Genomic DNA, 21,119 nt, shown 5'->3' with positions numbered 1-21,119 from the left:
CTGCTCTTGGCTTATGTTCAACTATCTATGTGTATCTGCTGAACACTCACCCTTAGTGGAGTTCTACAGTCAAATCATGCATTGCATGAAGCTGCTGCCTCAGATCAGCTTTGAATTCAGCCCCTTTCTATTTCCCCACACAGCTTTGAATTTGCCACTTTCCAACTCCAACAGAGCACCTTCTTCCTTGAACGTTAAACAGTCCTGACTGTAGCATGGAGTGTGGAACAGCAGCACCAACACATCCTTATACCCTGGCTCATCGTAACAACCTAATAGGGTCCACGTAAAAAACCTAGCTTCAGTTCATAGCCTGGATATATAACGGGAAACACTTCCCATAGAACAGCAAAGACAGAAAATACACTGCACTCAAAAAAAGATGTTTTGTGGTGTTCTCCTGGCAAGAGCCAGGTTCCTGGAGTCCTTTGTGGATGCAGCAGTCTTTGACCTGTCTGGCCACTGGATGTCATCGCTGCTCTGCTGCAGAAAGCTGTAGGACCATTCTCTCAAACGCAGGTACCGACTCCTCAGCTAGCTTCAGTGTTTTAATGAGATATATTTCAATCCAAGCAAGGATTTATCGTGCTGCTAAAGGCAGGGATAATTCAGTCCCTCAAAACCACACTCAACTTTTCACTTTAAAAACAAAGCTTGTCTTGCTCAAGAACACTCAATACTTTCTCCACTGGTTGGGGAAGGCCAGCATCCAGCAGCCTCATCTGCACGCAAGGGAAAAGTGTGTTGGCTAGGGAGTGCTCTCCCCTTGATTTCTGGGCTCAGTGTGGCAGTATGCTGACAGTACAGTCTGTGCAGTCGCCAGCTCTCACGGGCTTGGAAGGATTAAAGGAAAAAGGACCCCAAGCAGACAGATGGCAGAAAGGCATCCCCACAGAGCTGCATAACACTTGCTGCTGATTCTGTAGCCCAATCCCAAGGCTTGTATTTAAATAGCCTGAAAATTTAAAACAACAGTTTGGGTTTTGACCTAACCTCTAATAGCATCTGTCCCCTCTTGCTGAGATTACTGAGGTTCACAGTCAGCCAATGAGGGTGCCCAACTAGAGACCAAACGATTCTGTACAACAGTCTGGAGATGTTTACATCAAAGACAGAGACAATTATCTGTTTACCCCTTCCAAATCAGTGAAGTAGCACAACTACCGTGCCTTCCCAGAGAGCTACCAAAGAACTCCAGTGACCCATCCCAGCAGGTTACTAGTATGTTGTGGTGATTCCTAATCACCTAGCTCACACATACTCTGTCCTGGCTGCAGACAAAACAGTGCTTTTGCTGCTCTCCTAAGAGACTTTTCCCTTTACCAGCAGCACGTAGCTCTCTGACTCATCACGTTGCTGTCAGTCAGCCTTAGTCAGGGCTACTCGGGCTGCTGCCAGCTGTCCCGCGAAACAGGCACTGACTAGTTTCTTTGGTGGTGTCTTGCTGAAATGGTCTCTCACACCACTGTGTAAGTCTCAGCACAATAACTCCAAATTTCACTTAAGTCACACACCCACGTTAATTCATGAAACGTGACTGTTAAGTGAGGCTTCCAGAAAAAAAGACCACAAACACCCAAGGCGTTATGTTTCACATCTCTCAAAATGTAGTTGTTGAGTGGGAAATAACCCTCATTCCCTCCTTCCCAGCCTCCAAAGCTCTGAACTGTCACGTTTCCAGAAATGTTACTGCCAAATGCACCCTACGAACTGGCAGAACAAGACAGAGCAATTATGAGCAGAGCAGATAGCTCCATTCAGCTTTGCCAACAACACAGAAGTGTCTTACCCTGAGCTGTCTGAGTCTGGACAAAGGTTTTGATGAGAGTGTCCGTGGTCTGAGTGTAGAGAGAGAGCGCGTACCGAAGTGACTGCAGGTCCGGACTCTTCTCTAGGAAGGTTTTCTTCAGACCATTCCCACCAGCATGGAAATATTGCTAAGAGTAAAAAGAAGCAGGAAAAATAGTGAGGAAGAATTGCAACCAGCAACCAACATCTCTGTTCTATTGTGTGTGTGGACAGGGAAGAGCTGGAAAAAGGCACAAAACAGCTTCTGTACTGGAAACCCAGCTCTCAGACCAACTGATACCAACTGGTCATGCCTTTCCTCTTCCAAAGCACTTACATAAAAGTATGCTGGCTCCCAGCACATGCCAGTCACCTGAGCCTATTCAGGTTTACACAACCATGGCTGGATCACTCACTTGGTGCCTTTACTGCTGTGACAGCAGCGACAGACTCCGGCCATCTCCTGAAGAGGTGCTATCCTCCCAGATAGTATTTGGGGATGGAGCAAGGGAATGACACAGACAGCAATGGAATCACTTACTTTGATCGTATCCAGTGCCAGATCCAAAACAGCACACTGCTTTGGAGTCAGACTCCTAGTTTCTTCTCTCACCATATGATCCTGCAAACAACCATTACATTTGACATGAGTATGGTGACAGAGACTAAAGGAAAAGGAGTTCCGAATGTCATCACTTTCTCTGGGTTCATGCTGTGGCTACGCAGCCACTGCATTAATTCAGCTGTTCAAGGAATGCTTGATGGAGACTCTCAGTCATTTATTGCAGCTTAACTTGAAAATAAACCCACTTTCTCTGTTTCTTGCAGGCACAGAAAACAAAAATGCGGAAAGGAACTGGACAGAGATAAGTGACAGTTTAAAATCATAGTTTGTCTCTCAGAAAATTCAGACAGGACTATGCTTGTCACACTAGAGCAGCCACAACAAAGCTCTCAAAACACCACCTAAATCAGGGAATTCTGAGAACCAGACACTGGGCAAAGTAGTTATATGTTGTTTGTGGACTTTTTAAATTCTTCCATCCATAAAAGTCACTAATTCATCATATCGTTGGTGTAGAGGAAGAAAAACAAACAAACAAGGAACATGTTCTAGCAAATAGCTTTGCTAAAAGAAGTTGTTCCCATTAAGACCCATCATGTGTAATAGCAAAGAGACACAAATCCCTTGGGAAGGGATTTCCTTTCCTGCAGTGGAGCATATCCCTGTTAGACTCCTGCCTGACTACGAGGATGTGCCATCATTTGGTATTGCACTAAGTTCTTTCTCTCAGGGGAAAACTGCACATTTTCGGAAGTCAGTTCTAACCATTGGAGCTGCTGGAGGGTCTGGCCAGCTGACTGAGCCTGGGTGCTGAAGCGTTCATGTAAAAAACACAGGAAAATCAGGCAAAGGCTACTTATCCCTACTTTAAACACGTTCTAACCTCTGATAAGAGACACTTTCCAGGGCACACGTCTACTAAATTGTCTTTGAGTAAAGCACGCCCAGTGTGTGGCCTCATGTGTGCATTTCATGCCCATAAACCTGCTGGCTACCTTGCAGCCTGATTCTTCACCTTGCCTGGTGCTGTTCCCATTCACTGACCACCACGATCCTTCTCCTGCCTGGCGAAGATGGGGCTCAGTGCAATCCAGGCACAGTTCTGGGCATTTGCCATGCTTCCCACAGACCAGCACCTTTGCACAGTGCTCCATCAGACTGCACAGAAGATGCCTCTCAAGTCAGCAGCACCTCAGACAAGTTTGCACCACTCTTTCTTCAGTACTAGAGACGCGCCTCAACTTGCCTCTTCCCCAAACATGGGATGCTCCTGGTCTGGGGACCTATGTACCGTGGCACAGTACTCACTAAGTTGTAAGTATCTTCCGTTTCGACAAGCTGTCCTTAGGGGAGCAATAGCTCTCCTCCTTTTTCTTCATGAGCTGGAAGTAATTCAATTGAAGATGATGTGCCTTCACACTTGAGTACACAGAGGGTAAAACATTCTTTTCTCTGTCTGACAGATTAAGTGAACAATCAGCCAGAGCCCAAGGCCATGTTCATGGGAGAGGCCAATTTAGTCATGGTAGCTGTGTCCCCAAGCCAGAGTGACTTTCACGTCTGTTGAACAGACTTTCTAGGTCTGCCTGCCAGATTTCCCCACGCTGCCACAGAAACCAGGTGGTCAGCATTTTTCTCTTAAACACCTAAAGAGCTCATTCAGCCCTGCTGAGTGGTCACCTCGCGAGCGCCCAAGCTGTCGATGCACGGCAACACATCACTGCTTTCTAAGAGTGTTTCCCAGTGCCTTTTACTTCAACACATTATGTAAAAATAACCAGTGACTGGACTGGCAATTCTTGCACCTACTCACAGAGGAGCCCGTGACTGCCATTCCCCTGCCTACCTGCCCTCTGCACATCCCACACTGCGCTTCCCAGATTGCCAGCCAGGAGCAAGCCACGAACATTTACACCAAATAACTATGCAACTTCAAGTAGAAGTGACAAAATCCCAACCACACAGAGAAAAGAAAAACCTTTTCCTGGTCTCAGACTCATTGTTTTATTCTCCACAGGTACTTTCCGAAGAGCCCCTGTGGCTAGAGCTGGACTGGGGCAGCACAAGGGAGAAGAGGCTGCTGCTCCCTGCTCCAGCTGCTGGCTACTAAGCAAATGGAGCAGAGCGAGGTTGACAGTAGATGGAAGGTAGACAGGTGGCACCAAGGTGCCAGGTTCACGGTTGGTTTTCTGAGCATTTTAAAATACACTGTGAAATTGGTTTGTCATCAGGACCAGAGCCTGTGCTTGCCAGGTCTGTCAATCTCGGTTTTCAGCCCAGTTATCTGATTCACTAGGGCTCTGTTCCCCCTGTTCTAGTTAAGACAAGTAAAGCTTAAAATCCAACCCATAATTTTCCCAGGCTTTTAGTGGAACTGCAAAAGGCACCAAAGAGGGGCTCTGAAGAGCCATTTACTCATGTCTTTCCTGTCAGCTTGTGTGTGCCTGCAAAAACAAAAGGACAAAAAAACCCCATCCAAGATGATTACACAGACCCAAACAATTTACACTTTTGTAACACCTTTACTCTTCCGGAAATTTCTGGATGCAGCATCAGTTCACAACACCTGTCTGAACTAAGGCTCTCCAGAACTCAGGCGCAGAGTGCTTTCTCACTTGTGCACGGCTCTCTTGCCACACGTCAGACCCTTCGTACCTGTGCGGCCGCAGTCCCACGTGCGGGTGTGCAAACAAAGGCTGAACACACACCAGGGCTTGCCCGATTTCCATGATTACGTACATTGCTGAAAATGCGGTCCAGAGTTACCAAAGCTGAGCTTTACAGGAACTGCAGACAGGCCGCGGCTGAGGGATGGCCTTCCTCTGACCAGTGCCAACGGAAACCGGCAAAGCATCCGACTCATTCCTGGCAAGAGGCACCTTATATACATTAAGAAATTCCAGTAATGAGAAAATATGGAAGAAGTGAAAGATAAGAGTCAATGTCACTGGCTATGCCTGAAACGGCAAGCAAGCCACAGGAACTCAGTCGTCTGCAGAAACCTGTCCTTTGACCTGGGAGGGGAACGGATCCAATGGAGAGCTCTCCCCCTCTGACAGCAGGAGAGCACGTAGAAGGCAGGGGTGGCTCCCCTTCCTCCAAATGCTGGGTTCTTGCTGACGTTTTTGAAAGGAGAAGGGGATACTCACAGGAAAAGGGAGTCAGATCTGGAGGCTGTGGCCCAGCTCCCACTCTCCCAGGCTGGCTACAAAGCTCCTCTCTCCTCATTTAGAATCATAGAATGGTTTGGGTTGGAAGGGACCTTAAAGACCATCTAGTGGACCCCTTCCACTAGGTCAGGCTGCTCAAAGCCCCATCCAGCCTGGCCTTGAACACTTCCAGGGATGGGGCATCCACAGCTTCTCTGGGCAACCTGTTCCAGTGCCTCACCACCCTCTCTGGGAAGAATTTCTTCCTGATATCTAATCTAAACCTCCCTGTTTTCAATTTGTACCCGTTACCCCTTGTCCTATCACTACAGGCTCTTGTAGAAAGTCCTCTCCCAGTCCCCTTCAGATACTGGAAAGCTGCAATGAGGTCTCCTCGGAGCCTCCTCTTCTCCAGGCTGAACATTTCTCATTTCTTCATTTCTCCCATGGAATTGACACAGAGCACTGTATGTGCAGCAAGCAGCGGAGGTTGTGCGATCCTCGTCATCGGGGAGAACAGCCTGGCTGTGGGAGCACACGGGAGCATCCCCCAGCACAAGTGACAGCTGTTCCCCTGGGGAACCACACTTGAGGGGTTATGCTACATTCCTGTTAACTGCTAAGTAACAGCCTCAAAATGCAGCTGGAGGAAAGCGTGTGCATCTAAGGACACACCGGCACGTCCAGATCACTTACTGGGATTGCTGATAAGCACTGCCTTAAGTGAATTGTGTGCTGTCCTGGCTCATAAACGTGTGGATGTAAAACGTGTCTGCTGGGCAAGGGAAATAGACAGTTGTGTAAAGACGGCTGTAATAAGTGTGCAAGACACAAAAATAAGAACATGGGAAAAGACGGACACATTTTGAAGCAGCACTAATCCCCCAGGAGAATGCCTTTTGCTGTGGGAAGATTTCCCTGATCACGCTCCGAGACACGAGTTGACGTTCAGCTCCGTCTCCGTTGCAGCACAGTTTGTGCACTGTGACGCTTCAGATTTAGGCCTCCTCTTGCACAATACCTGTTCAGTAGCACAAGTCAAGCCACAACCTGGTGCCAGCTGAATGTTGTAAGGCGTCACTATTTTCATACCACTCCCGTCATGAAGCAAATGAATGCTTCATTGGCTTATGATGAGGTGGCGTGCACTTAGTAATGCTCGTGTCATGCCTCGTCACGTCACGCACTGTCAAAACACATCAACATAGCTTTCATGCTAAATGCCAGCTTGCCGGTAAAGAGAGCCCACGCAGAAGGAATTTACAGATACAGGCTCTTTTCCATAAGCAACAGTTATTTGCATAACATCAATAGCTAGCACAATCATCTTGCTGCCCGATATCTCACTATCAGGATCACATATGGGACTCCCTTCTATACATGGAGATACAGCGGAAGCGGCCGATACTGAGAACTCGACTTTTTTCATCTTACATTGATATACCAAACTGAGTGTTGTATCTACAGAACAGAAAAAACTTTATTAACAATTTTATTGTGGGTTTAATTGAACAGTAAAACACAATACTAATGCTAGCAGGATGCAATTGAAAGCACATTTAACGCACGTGAAAGCGTGTCTCTACAACGGTGTTCAGGGACAAAGCACTGGAAGCACAAGACACGCGGGGCACGACTACACTCCCAAGCTTACACACACGGACACGAACACAAGCCATGCAGAACAATACCTTCAGCTTTGACAAGTGTCCCAGTTCCTTAGCAGCACTGAAAATCAACTGTGTGCCCTATGATTGCAAGGAGAGGAAGAAAAACCATTATAAACAAGCTTTACATGTTTTTCCTTTGAGCAAGGCAATTCAGTTCACTGCTAGAACTTTACATAACCACCCCAAGGCCAGTCACAACAACTTGACTCCTTGCTTGGCTTATTACCTCGTATAAAACCTGGCATTTCCGTGGATACCACATCAAGAGCTGTTCTGAAGCACAATATTCTGCTCACAGCAGCCACCCCATTTAAACAGGATGCCCCTTCAAATGGATTGCACAGGCTGGGGGTGAAGGCAGTGCGCTGGCTCAGTCTCCAAGTGCTCCTTTGGATTTCAAGTCTAAATACACACGGAGACAGCGTAAGACTGGCCAAAGCAAAGGATCACACAGCTGATGACAATCTCTCTATGGAAGTAGAGCCCAGTCTGTGGGGTGGTGGTAAGCATACATCAGGTCAGGAACAAGGCTGAATCTGAGCAGCTTTCGACAAACAAAGCCTAGTGAGTATTACAGATCGCCTTTACATGCCAAAAGCTTGGCCAATGGCTCTTCTTCCCCCACTGTGGGTTACTGATGCTCTGTGACCAGCAATGAAACAAAAAGGGAAGATAAATCCCAATGATGAGGAATCTTGCTTCAAGTCACTCACACTCTAGTATAAAGGAGTTTTACATGCTTTCTCTGCAACGGCTACAACAAAGGTATTTTTCCCTTTCCCCACCACACCATTTCTGCTGTGTAATATCCCTTTTGTCTGGGGAGTTAGGCCCAAATTTTAATGAGGAAGCCAAAAGCAACCAAGACAATTCCTCAACCTCTTCTCACAGAGATGTTTTATGGAGCGTGATGGAACTTTTCTTCCACTTTGCTCTTCTTCATTCATATAATCATGCCTTTTTCTTTAAAAAAAAGTCACAACTGCCTCTTACTCCACTTGGAATAAAACCCCAGCCTCCTGCGATTTGGGCTATGAATTGTGCATCCCTCATAGCATGAAACTTTGTCCTCCACTTCAGCCCTCTCAGTCTGGACAGATTTGTGCATTAGGGCCACGATAAAGCTATAGATGACCCCTCTTCCCTACTTAAACGTCCCCTCCACTATCCCTCTCAGTAAAGCCTTCGGCATGTCTGGAGCACTGCCCTCTCAAAGATGATCTTGGCTTTCCTCGCTTGTCATTAGGGTTAGTGTTAAAAGTACATGTAAATGTCACCACAGGAACAGCTGAGAATTCCTGGGGGATGTCCCAGCTGAATGCCTGAAATAAGCTTCCAGAGACAGACTCTGGTGGGTGGCACTTTCCTATAGGGTCTTTTTGCTCAGGAAAACGCTTTGGTGAAGATGAAGTCCATCTTTTTTGACTGCTGGCTCCATGAGGAACACTTCTCCCCACAAGTCTCCAGTAAATCCAATTCTCCTTTCCACAGCCCTCCTTCCCCCTCCTTTACTACTCTTACTCAACAGTTTCACCCTCCCACTTAAGCACCCCTGCCACGACCACTCCCCACACCAAAATCCCTAAAGCTGTAACAAAGCAAGAATTAAACCCAGATTTATTACACTGCTCTTTGCCCCTGCCTATGCCACTCTGTTTCCTTTGCCTCCTTCTTTGGTATTTGTTTATTTGTTGTCTTCCAGTCAGTACTCTGTGGAGCAGGAAGATGTATTTGGAGAGGAGACTCTGGGAAATGGGTCCTACTGCAAAGATCGCTGCTAAAATCATGCATGTTTTTCCTAGGATCAAAGTTAACATCAGCCCCACTGATGGGTTCCCCTCGGCAAAGTAGTGTCTTTACACCTGTTGCAGGTGCTAATTTACAGAAGGAAAGCAGGCAAAGAGTTTATAGCTGTAACACTGGGAAGACTGGGACCCACTCCAGGGACACTGGACACTCTCTGTCCATTACAGCAGCAGCCCAGAGTGAATTTTTAGGTGAGGCTTTTAGTTTTGTCATCTCTGGGAATTTCTTCAATCTGAAAGACTCTGTGACCTGAAATCACAGGCAACGTCTTCCTTTGCTCTATCCACAGCCATCACCTAACCTCCACTGTTCCTCAGCCTTTTCTGTTTGTTGAATACAGATCAATACAGAATGCACATAATCGACTTTGTAGCTGAACATAAGCTCTTTATAATTGATTAAATTCACAGCTCTTAGGGCGAGGGAGGACAACGTATCCATACAGGAAAGCTTCTGAAATGCGACTGGGAGCATCACTTGCTGCCAGCATCCAATCGGTAAAGAGTGTAACTATTTCTAGCGAGTGAGGTTGAATGCAACTGCTGCACACCAGGAGCAACACCAAGATTTCACTGTGGGCCACCCCAAATAGTCCACGCAGGAACACCGCTTCAGCCGGTGCTCTGGTACTTAACAGATGCACCTGCTGTTCTGTATCACTGGTCACGACATTTGACTTAGGTGTCTTAAAAATTCAAGTTTTCATGCCTGTTGCCCAAGCAGGAAAAAGGAAACAATCAACATTTTTGTAACTTGAATTTTGAAAAAGTGAAGTGAGTAGTCTCAAAACACACTGACATTAACATTTCTTGCTCCAGTATTTTCAACCTTCATTTGAAACTTTTTTCTTTATACACATTTGCACAACAACATTAAGTAGCCCGGGCACGTAGTGTCCCTGCTACAGGCCTAGAAGGAAGGCAGGTCGGTAACACTGAGCAATACCCAGTGACTTGACACGCTTCACAGAATGAAGCTGCCCAGGTAACTACTCCTCAGCTTTTGGCCGCTAAGAAAACCCTCGTCATCAGTGCCGTTCTCTGTCAATGTGTCTGCAAGGAGAAGTTATTTTACTGTTACAGGACTGAGCACGTCATCAATGCTGGTAACGTGTAATGAAAATCCGTACAGGTCTGGCCTCTGCCACACAGCCTGCTTGTAAACAAGATTCTAGACCTCCTGGAATAAGGTATTTATTCATGGAAAACACATCACAAGCTCTACACACAGCACTTAGTCCAGGTGCGCCTCTAGGGAATGAAAACAACTAAACTCAAATATCAGGTAGTTTTGAGGAGGGGGGGGGGGGGGGGAAAGAAGAACATTTTTAAACATCAAGGATAGAAGATGAGGAAAAATTAAGCCCTTATTATGACTTGTTTCTGCCTAGATCTGTGGCAAACGTAGCTGAAAAGGGGACAGACCATGGTGCTGGTTTTCCTCGTTGTTCCCATGAAATTAGTTTTACCTTCCTCAACTTCTTGGAAACATGAAAGATACCTATAGTCCACAACATGAAAAATTAAATTCCTTGTTAATGCTGTGGTTTTTTCCCCTCATTTAGAGAAGGATCATCAGCTGACTCAAGCCTAACTGCTAGAAGCCAACAGAACTGCAGAGATTCCAAGAGCCTCAAACTCTCACAGCTTTACTGTCCTCCTGATCAGTTGACAAAGTCAGGACACAAGAGCTTACTGCAAGTCTCTTCAATTCCAGACTGTTTTTGGAAAACATGTTATTACACAGGCTTATTTTTCTGACACATACCAGTGCATGGAAGTTTGATCTGGTATTGCACATTCCTTTCCCAGATTTTTTTTAATTCCTACATTCAACAACAATGAGATCTGATAATTTATTAGCAGCATTTAAGTCCATTTAAACAGCTTGATCATCAGACAATGTTTTCTGCTGCCCATTAAAAACTAAGACTATCTTTTAGATGTTGTGGTGGATTAAACACTGAGAAAACAGGCTTAAAAGTGGTGATGAAAAAGGGAAAATAATTACCTGTCAGTACAAAGATGTGGGCACATATGCAGTTCACAGACCATCATTTTATTCAAGGCTAAGAAAGCTTTTTCTCCTCATCACAGAGGCAGCCTTGGACGTTTCTGCTCCTAGCTAGCACAAGGGAGAGGATTCATTTATACTAACACAACTTAAGAAAGGTTTCAGAAAACCTCTTAAAGCTGTACCCTCCTCCACCACAGAATAGCTCTGGTGTGGTGCTTGCAGACGAGCTTGAAGAACACCCAGTTTGGAATTCACGTGTACAATCCTCCCGCAGCTTAGAGAAAATTCTGTTCTTATCCTGGACCACGCTCTCATTTGGTGAAGCCTGATGAGTAGAACAAAGCACAGCAGGGGCAAGCACAAAGGGAGCCTCATGTGAATGGCTGCAGCCTACCACGTGAAATACGTAAAGGAGAGGCTCCAGAGGAATCATCTGTGCGTAAATTAAGCAACTCTTCACTGACCTGACTAGTCACTGATGGCATGCTATAGTTCCGTCCTAAGCTGCGAGAAAGAAATGCATAGCCAATCCATTAGTATCCCTAAGCGTTGTGCACTGAACCCCAAAATAAGGATTCCCAGGGAGCTGAGTTTGCATATCCGCTCACCCAAGACAGCGACTGTTTAATTAAAGGTTGATCTTTACTTAAAACTAGTGAGGTGTGAACTGCTCGGTGAGTTACTGGAGATCATGTTGCTACTCATCTCAACCCATGTGCAGACAATGCTCAGAGAGGTAGAAGCCAATCATCTGAAAGTCATTAAGGCACCCGCAGTGGGAGGGTGTAAAACTGCCCGTCCCCATCGCCTCCTTCTCAGGCAGTAGCTGACTGCTTTCTTACCTGAGCCCCACGCCACACAAACATCTTCCAGAAGCAGCACAGAATGGAAGAGCAGGGCTGAACTAATGGAAGTGGCACAGATGCGTCTGGAGAGCAACAGGCATTAAGGTACTGTTTGGTGACAGGGTCGTGCAAGTGGCGAGTGAGACACGCTGCAGCGTGTCAGGAACCTTCTACCCAGGTACGCGTTCCATGACCACCATCAAAAACACTTTTGCACCTCTAGCAATTATACAGAGAGAAAATACGCTATAAAAAGGACTCTCTTCTACCACGAATACCCCCCACTTCTTAAGGGCTGCAGAAGAGTTACAGGAGGGAAATCCCCATCCAGTGTCCTTCAGATACGGAGAGGCAGCACTAGGGCTTTCTACTGCTGAGGGCTGGGAGGGAAGTGAGTTACAGTGCCTGGGGCTATTTCTGAGCCTGATGTGCTTTCAAAAAAAACCCAGAAAAAACAACCCCAAGAAAGCAAAATTAGAGATGCATGGCAGAGAAGTAGAATAGCAAAGAGGAAGTACGGCTTCTGCTCACACTGCCAGCCCTGAGTTTTGTATTGCCTTGCCCTGCCAGCCTTCGCTACTGGGGATGATGACAGTGTGGTGGTGACAGAATAAATCACAATGTCCCAAGGGATATAGCGGAAGCAGCTCTTTGCCCTTATAGCCTATTCCAGCCTTGCCACAGGTTCCCTGTGGAAGGACTGCAGACAAGGCCATTTTAATAATTGCGCTGTTCACAGCTGCCTTTCTGTAACAGCAACTCTTTTCCAGTCTGGAGTAGTTCAGGCTCCTCACTATGATACAACCGATTAGACGGCTAAAAATCCAGCTATAAGCATGTTGCATTACCTCAGAAAAGTAAGGATGCGCTTCATTACACAAAAAGAGCTCTCAGTTTCAAACTCAAGTGATGGCAACAAGAAACCGTAAAAAAACCCTTCAGGGGTCTTACAGCAACATTCTGCAGGTTGGAAGAAGTGGCTGATCACACTTACTGCCTTCTTCATGATACAAGTACTGAATCACTCTCCTACTCCACCCTTAAATGTCAAAACCAGCAAATATAAAGCTTAAGCAGCTCCTCCCTGGTTCTCTCTGAGGCCCTTGATCCCACTTCCATTCTGTGCTCCCACATGGCGATTTTAGCACCTGTCCCCCAAGACTCCTTTCTACAGCAATTCCACTGAAAGAAATTTCATCTTCCTAAAAGAAATTTCGTCTTCCTAAGGTTAAAGGTTTTTTTTTTCTCCTTTATAAATCAACAAGGCAAGCAGAAACGATTGCTTCAAATCCAAGCTTAGAGCAAGCAGTCTTCAGCAAATTGTGTCTCATGCTAATTTTATGCTTAGTAAGTACGCACACTGCACCTCAGCAGCTTTGTTCAGAGTTGTCATCCTCAAGGCCAGAGACAAAGACCTTCCCCCCAGACCAAGAAACACTCAGTGCAAGATGCAGGTTCACATCGCTTCTCTAGACACCGCAACCCAAGAAGTTCACTCAAAAGATGTAGGCAACTGCTGAATAGTGAAAACAACTATTGTTCTACCCACTATTGGGGGGGGAAAAAAAAAATCAGCATAAATTAGCCACCGACCAAAAGTTTACTCCAACACAGAGATGAAAAGATGTTCTGGATCACCTCCAAATAATGAGGTTATAGCCCAAACTTCCAACAGAGTGTCATCCCCCAGAGCAGCTGGGCATGCGTGACTGACATTTAATCAGTTCCTGTGGTTTCTCAAAACCGGCGATGAGTTAATCTTCCATTGTTAAAAACATCACTTCATTCATGACACACATTGATCCAGCACATCCACACAGCTGAACAATTACATGAAAGACTGCCTTTGAAGACAAACTCTCTGGACACGCTTCCAGCTCCCCAGCATCAGAGACAGAGAAATCATGCCAGCCCATCCCGACGTTAAAGCCTTCTGGGGGGGTAAAACGTGGGGTGGTGTCATTAAAAAGCAAACCCAAATTAACTATATCTGTACAGATGGACACCTCACTAACAGATGAAAGTAATTAGGCAAAAGTGTTTACAGGTGTTGATCCAATGCCAAGAAGACAATGCTAACCGCCCAATAATGCCACACACGCAGCTCTCCAAAGGACTGCAATCCTAATCGATGCAATTTGATATACTTGATGGCAACTCCTTTGTATCATGGATTTTGAATTGTTTTTTTCCTAGAGTGTGCTCTGTATCTTGAAACCCTGCTATAAATAGAGCTTCTCTCTCACTTTAGAGCTTCTCTCTCACTTTACTAGGTTACAGACATATTTTTCCATCCTCGAGCAGGCTACATGCAAGCAAATTTACCTGGACAGATGACTCATTAGGTCAAGGAGATGAGTTATACAGGCAATGGCAACACTTTCTGCTATGAGTCAGGAAGGAAGAAATGCTTTACCGTATGGTCTGTAAGAGGAGGCAGCACAATCAGCTTCTCCATGGTATTCATTACCACCCTCCAGAGCTCTTTCAGCACCCGTTTCAACACTGTCTTCTCACACACAGTTGCAAACAGCGTCAGGCTGCAGGGAGAGAGCAAGAACTGAGTAAGTTCAAAGAATGCAATTTGCAAGGAAAAAGGAGATGTGTATATGTATCAGATGTGTATGTATATCAGTGCCCCATCCAACGCAGCTTGTCACAACGATTGCTTTAAAGGTAAAGATCTTCCCTTTTCATAAAGTACAATGCCTGTCTTCACCTCTGGAGTTCTAGCACTAATGACCTTCCTCCAAAATGGATTATTACACCTCTGCTCTCCATTATTTCTATTTATTGAGCTAGGATTACAGAAGATACCACAGTTATGGTGTCTGCAAACAGTCCACATAAAAGCAGGTACCACTGAACTCGTTCCCATTAAGAAGATCTTCCTGATGTATTGAGTTTACAGAGTATATAGGAAAAAATTACAAACAAATATAGAATAATAGGTTTTGAGCTTCAAGGGGTCATTCTGATGATTTTTTTTTTTTTAAATACCTAAATCAATACTTCACAGACTCTTATGCAGAAATTCCTGCACAGCTGCTGCCGTCTCTAAATCTTCCACCTCTGTAACTACCTCGAAGCATTTTTGGTCTCCTCTGCATTTGGTTGCAGTTGCATTCACCACCAATCCCCTGCCATAAGTTTGTTCCCTTTTACACAGAGAAGATCTGCTTCATCCCCCTAGTTATTCCTCCTGTATTATCGTCCAGGCTATACAAAAAGCCAAGAAATGTTAAATTCTACAAAATGATTGTTGGACTTTGGTACTTAATGCTCGCACAAGCTAACAACAAGAACTCTGCAGCCAGTAGCAGTGCGCAGGCAATTGCTGACTCTTTCACATTGTGTATTCTCCCAGATTTCCTTTCTCCCCATAGCTGGTTACACAGCAAATGAAAAAAACTAAGCAAGGACAAGACTGATACGGGTAGGATGCAGGAAGCATCGAAAAAGACTCTCATTGTGTAAAAGAGCAAAGAAAATAATCCAGGCTCGGATTATCAGAATGAAACTGACTTGGTCCAGAGCCAAACAAAAAGCCCGTAGCATACCAAGTTCCCAGTGATACAAAGGAAAGTGGCTTCTCGGGATTTATGAAAGCACGAACGGAAAATGCTAAAATGAGAGGGCTCCTAGGCGCAATGATTGCTGCCGAGAGTCACTCACGACATGGTGACCCAAAGGAAAGATGGGACACTCAATACAAAGAGCAACAAAAAACCCTGTGTTTTGAACTTGTAAAGCTTCACATCCCTCTCAACATTTGTTATGGAAACTGGTGGCCACCCCTTTCAAAATAAAGAACTGCTGTGCATCAGCAAGAAGTTTAACTTCCACAATGATTACAAACTATTTCTCTATGTAGATTAAGGCTCAGCTGATGGGAATTATGCACAGTTAACCATAAAAAGTCCCTGTACAGCTGACTCATGCTGCATGGTGTTAATGGCAACAGTTAATTAAAGCAATGGATCAAGCTTATGTACACCACATATTTCAGAAGCTCATTTTCTAGTCAGAACAGCACCAGGTATGACTAGAACACACACAACATGATTGGGATACTGAACAGTAAATGAATCAAGTATGACAGTATGGTTTGCAGTACATTTGGTAATTAACTACAGTACAATGTGTATACGAAAAAAGCACAGCTAGTAGATTTAGAATTTCAGTCTTTCGCACTACCTGATCAGCACTATGTTTTGCTGATTGCTGTAACTGCCAGAGGCAGAAAGGAGAACTGAGAGTGTGCTCTGGCACAGAATGAAGGCTGAAGAGGTGATCCGTGGCCTGAGAGAGGGGCAGATACTAGAAGAACAGCCATTTTTTCCTAAGAATTCAGAGGCCAGGCACCTTGCAAACAATACAAGAACACAGAGCTGTTTTTCTTTCTCCCACTCTGTTCCCGATCTGATGCGCTATATGTGTAACGCACATCTGAACGCTTGCTTACTTTCCATCCAGGAAGTCCATCAATGGCCTCAGGACATTGTCTGCATCTTGTGCAACGGTGTTTCTGGCATTAGCGGCAACGTTTCCTGTCCCTTTCACTTGACAGAGGATATCAGACATTTGCTTGACACACTCATCAATACGAGTCTGAAAGCTGAACAGGTAAGAGAGAGGCAAACACAAGGTTATCAGTGGCAGGGACCTCAGCTCTAGACATAAGGTAAAATATTTCTAGTCCATAAACATGCACTCAATTACACACTCTTCCTTCCTGAGATTTGCTGCTTGTCTCCTTACTGTATTTGTTACCAAGGGATATGCTGTCCAGTTCCTTATGCCCAACATCCACAGACAGCCCCTGAACACAAGACACGATCACACTTGAGAGGAGTTTTTTCATTCAGCTTACAAAAAGAAATGATCCTTTCTTGATTTCAAGAAACACTTATTCTTAGCTCAAAGCACCCTGCTGTGTGTTTGCTTTCCACACAGGGTGTCAGACCACAGAGACCGGGATATTGTATGGAGCTATGGCACAATGCATGCACAACTCTGAGCACACAGGAGCCCATCGACAGTAACGCGGTTATGACCCACCACAGGGTAAGTCTTTAGAATAACAGGGGCAGCCTGAAGGCAGGCTGCAACCAGCCCACTGCCATACAGCCCGTTCTGTATCAAGGTGTCAAAAGAGGATCTGAGGCTCAGCTGTGAAACCATCAGGGTCACTGTAATGAAGTGACATGCGATCCATTAAAGCACAGTTACTGTTCCATCTCTTACTGCTAAGAGGAGATTCAAAATGAAATAATACAGTGGTTAAAAATGATGAATAGATCAGCAGAACTGTCAACATATCAATTTAGTGAATAAAGGAAAATGCTTTGACATTTAAAAAAACAGTTACTAACAACAGGCATTACAAGTGACATTTAGCTGTCCACTAATGGCACAGAGGTTTGAAACCAAGAAGAGACGTCAGCGCTAGAAGCTAGGGTAAAAGATTTAACAGCAGGAACACAGGTTTGAAAGTCAGCTTGATACGTGCCTAAGTGGCCTGAACTGCTGTGTGAGTCACCTCAGGCACCGGTGGGTTGGGTGCTAGCATACAACCCCTCTGCCCTGCAGCTCCCACCTTCCTTCTCCACACCATCCCCTCCTGCCTCTCCTGCACTGCCTCCTCCAGCCCCACAGTCCCTCTTGTTCACTTCTAACCTGCCTCTCACTGCAGCAATTCCAGCCCTCTTTCCCCATGCAGCCTCCACTTCCACTTTCCCATTTCCAGGAGAGCGGCTTGCAGCAGCCGGTTGTGACTATGACGACAGCTTAACCAGAGACGTAAGTCACATCGGATAAAATGGTACTGTACTGCTGACAGTCCTGTTCTGTTACCGGCTGATCTCACCCCTCAGTTCTCCCAAATACTGCATCAGACGCAAGGACTCTGCTGCAAGATGTCGTAAATGCCCAGCTAAGGGATGAAAAGTAACAGAATCCCTTAAAAGATAAAAATTAATGAGGCAAAACTGTCACCAATTAGGAAAAAATCATAAATCAGTTACTGTGGCAACAGGTTCACCTGAAAGTGAAGCTCGTGTAGATGTACAGCTTAACAGGAGGCCTTGGCAGCAGCAAGTTAAAACACAGCTTTACCTATGCTGTCAGACAGGGCCTTCTGCTCCCTATTTCCTGCAGGAATTCCCTCCTCCTCTCCTACAGCCTCCAAGTACAAAACAGCAGGCAGCCTTGCGTGAAGTATAAACCCCTTCAAGGCTCCTTTTCTCTACAATATGCTTTAAAGCAGAAGATGCTCATGTGCCCAGACATAATCCCCTCTCAGCACAAATCCGGTGAGGCTCTGGGATACGTGCTGCTTTCCCAGCTGGCGCAACGGTCTCGCACAGGTGAAGAAAAGTGAAGGTCTGCAGCGTCAGGTGTGCACAGCGCTGTAGGAGCAACGGTGTGCAGATGGCACAGAATATTGTGGGTATCTGCCTTACCTCCCACATTTACACCCTTTAGAAGATCCTGCTTATACCGTAAACGGCAGCTCTGCTTTTCATTCCCTATTACTGTTAAGGAATGAGTGAAGCATCTGAGCTGTCTGGCTAAATCTCTTTCTGGCACATCTCTCAAACACACCCTGGGTATGTGTGCTGATACTGAATAATCTCTCTAAATCATATTTGCAAATGTCAAGATTGTACCCTAATTGTCTTGTCGCTTTGACACCACGGAGACAGGTTTCAGATAACAAAATTCACCCACTAATTAGGATTCCTCACTCATCCTCCATCTAATTATGGACCTTATCAGTTCAATTCAGTTACAGTTTGAATGTCTCCATTTCTGGCTACAGCATCCACCACTGGCAACAGGAACTCCTCACTAATCTCCCCACTTAGTTCTGCACGCTGAAATCCAAACAGTTGCTAACAAATCCCACCATGATTTTTTGGTCATAAAGTCTGCAAATCTGGGGACTGTAGGAGGCCAAGATGGTACCATTTGCCTCATTCCCCTTGCCGATGTTTCAGCTATACTACAATACGTGCACGCGTCAACCTTGGCACAAGGCACAGCATGAAATGAACAGGGTTGATCATGAGAAGCAGTTGTTTTTGAAGATCGCTTGGGCACCCTGTATTTCTAGACTTTCCTTAAGTGACATCTTTTACGGTTCTCTACAAGATTGTTACGAAGTCGAGCACATTTTTATCCTCAGGTAAATGGTAACATGATTTGCAATAAAACTTAATTGCCATCAATTACCGTGGCAATACTTTAAAGAGCTCCTCCCTTGGAACATTAGAAAACACCATTCACTGCAACATGGGAACAAGTCAATCTCAAATTCTAAACCTGTTTCCTTTTCATTGCAATATTCATTTAACAATCAGGAATAAGTCAGCTGTTTCATACATTTAGAGCAGAATGTTTAAACAAGAATGCTGCTTCATGAACGCTAAGCTGGAAACTGCTCTCCGAGCAATAAAGGAGCAAGCAATTCTATTACTGACAAGCACTACTTACAGAAAAAAATCACTCTATGTAATTCAAACACATTTCACAGTTGAGAGATCTCCATGTTACATTTCTAAGCAGAGAAATATAGGAAAGAGACTTCAAAAACTTTTCTCACTTCTTTAGATTGTCTTGGTATTTGAAAGACCATGAATTTATGACAAAAAAAATATAATGCAGTTGACACAAGTTTCTTTTCTCTTCTTAACCTGACTGCATGAGATTAGAGAAAAGAAAGGAATGCTTCAAGGACAGGGACCTCATTACACTCACCTGTTACCAAACACAGCACTCAGCTCATCCAAAACGTTGTTCAGCTTCACCTGGAGCTCTTTGAGATGGTCACTTGCTTCTGCATCCAACTGTGGATGAAAGAAGAGCACTTAGCTTGCACCCCGAGGGCAGCGTGCTGTCCTTCACAGTGCTGCTCCTCACCGCTGAGCCCACGCCTAATAAGCCGGGGAACTACCACCGCTGGACTTTGCCAGCCGGGATGCTGTCCTCCACTGCCCGCTGCTGTTACGGAACCTGTGACATCACCAACAGATACTTGCCTAAACAGCAGCTTGTGGTTTCCCCAGGCTCCAATACCCTTCCCGGTATTGGCAAAGTTGAGAAAGAACGTGAATGTGAACTCCCTGTTCAAAGCCCACGGACTAAGCAGGCTGAGAAATCATCAAGCGCTGTGCATCACCTTGAGCTCACGGGTCATTTCACCACTCTAAGACTAGGAGGAGCAGGACTTTTCAGACTGGATGTTATTTGCTTGTGCATTTCTCCATGCATGGTCCTGAAAGATGCTATTTCACCTTCCACCCCGCTGTCAGCATTCATACTGATGACCGACCCAGCCACTGCTCTCCCGAGACTGGAGTCCAGCTATTCTGAAAATCTGGCCACAGTATCATGGCAGGAACTCTTGTGCACTGATCGCTTTTGGGAACCGTAATCCCAGTCATGGGTGTGGAGCACAAGCAGCTCTACTTTCACAGGGAACCAGGCACCTTTTTGCATAGGGTTGTTCAGAGGAGACTTCACAAAACAAACACAAAAGACGTGGACACTGCTGACAGCTTGGCAATTGCAGTAAGAAAGTGCTTGCTCCATTATTATCAGCCCAAAGCCACCTCTTTTTACATTTCACAGTGCCCTGTATTCCAGCTATAGTCATCCCTCCAGCCTCAAGAGAGGCACTTCTGAGTAACCTACCTGCGTGTACACATAACAACACATGTTGAATGCTTTGGGATCATTTGCTCTGAAAAAGTAACTTGTAAAACAGATTTGCCTTCATAAACAGGCAGGCAAGCTGCTTGTAAAACAAAAACCTTCCAGAAATGGTTGCATTTGGCATTCGGAGCTTTAACCTTACCTCTAGGGCAGAGTATCTATGTATAAACATAGTGAGCCACATGCCAGTACAGTAGTTAAAATCAGTTTAGATTTTACAGTATATCCACACATGCAACTATATAGGATTTGAACACAACAGGAGTTCCCACTCCGGCACACAATGCTGAAGCCCTCTTCATATTCCTCAGCATCTGTCACAGAAAGCCAAGCTTTAGGGGATTTGGAATCTGATCCATGTATGTTCCTGTTGTAAGCTGGCATGGAAAACTGACTGTTAGGCATTCAAACCTGTGCAAATGAAACTCCTGGATCAGAACTTTTAAAATAATTTAAAAAATAATTCAAGCAAATCATTATTATTTAAGCCTTTTATGTTTAGGCATTGCTAGCTCTGGTTATTTTTCCTTTATTAAAGTGAACTTGTATTCCTAGTACCTTT

At 45.2% G+C, this 21,119-nt stretch overlaps 1 protein-coding gene across 1 annotated transcript in view; it reads right to left on the bottom strand.

Annotated features, from left to right (window-relative positions):
* Positions 1–21,119, bottom strand: part of LOC104510527 (protein unc-13 homolog B-like) — a 63,144-nt gene that overhangs the window by 6,947 nt on the left and 35,078 nt on the right. Inside the window, exons 17-22 of the mRNA XM_010152804.1 lie at positions 19,601–19,689; positions 16,305–16,457; positions 14,256–14,379; positions 7,194–7,250; positions 2,330–2,410; positions 1,790–1,937 (exon numbers count right to left, since the gene is read on the bottom strand). Coding sequence (XP_010151106.1) covers positions 1,790–1,937; positions 2,330–2,410; positions 7,194–7,250; positions 14,256–14,379; positions 16,305–16,457; positions 19,601–19,689 — 652 coding nt within the window. The remainder of the gene's footprint in view (positions 1–1,789; positions 1,938–2,329; positions 2,411–7,193; positions 7,251–14,255; positions 14,380–16,304; positions 16,458–19,600; positions 19,690–21,119) is intronic.

Source organism: Eurypyga helias, unplaced genomic scaffold (genome assembly GCF_000690775.1).
Source record: "Eurypyga helias isolate BGI_N326 unplaced genomic scaffold, ASM69077v1 scaffold26155, whole genome shotgun sequence".
In the NCBI taxonomy this organism is placed as follows: domain Eukaryota; kingdom Metazoa; phylum Chordata; class Aves; order Eurypygiformes; family Eurypygidae; genus Eurypyga; species Eurypyga helias.
Note: the sequence above shows the minus strand (reverse complement) of the source record. Positions and strands in the feature narration are given on the sequence as shown.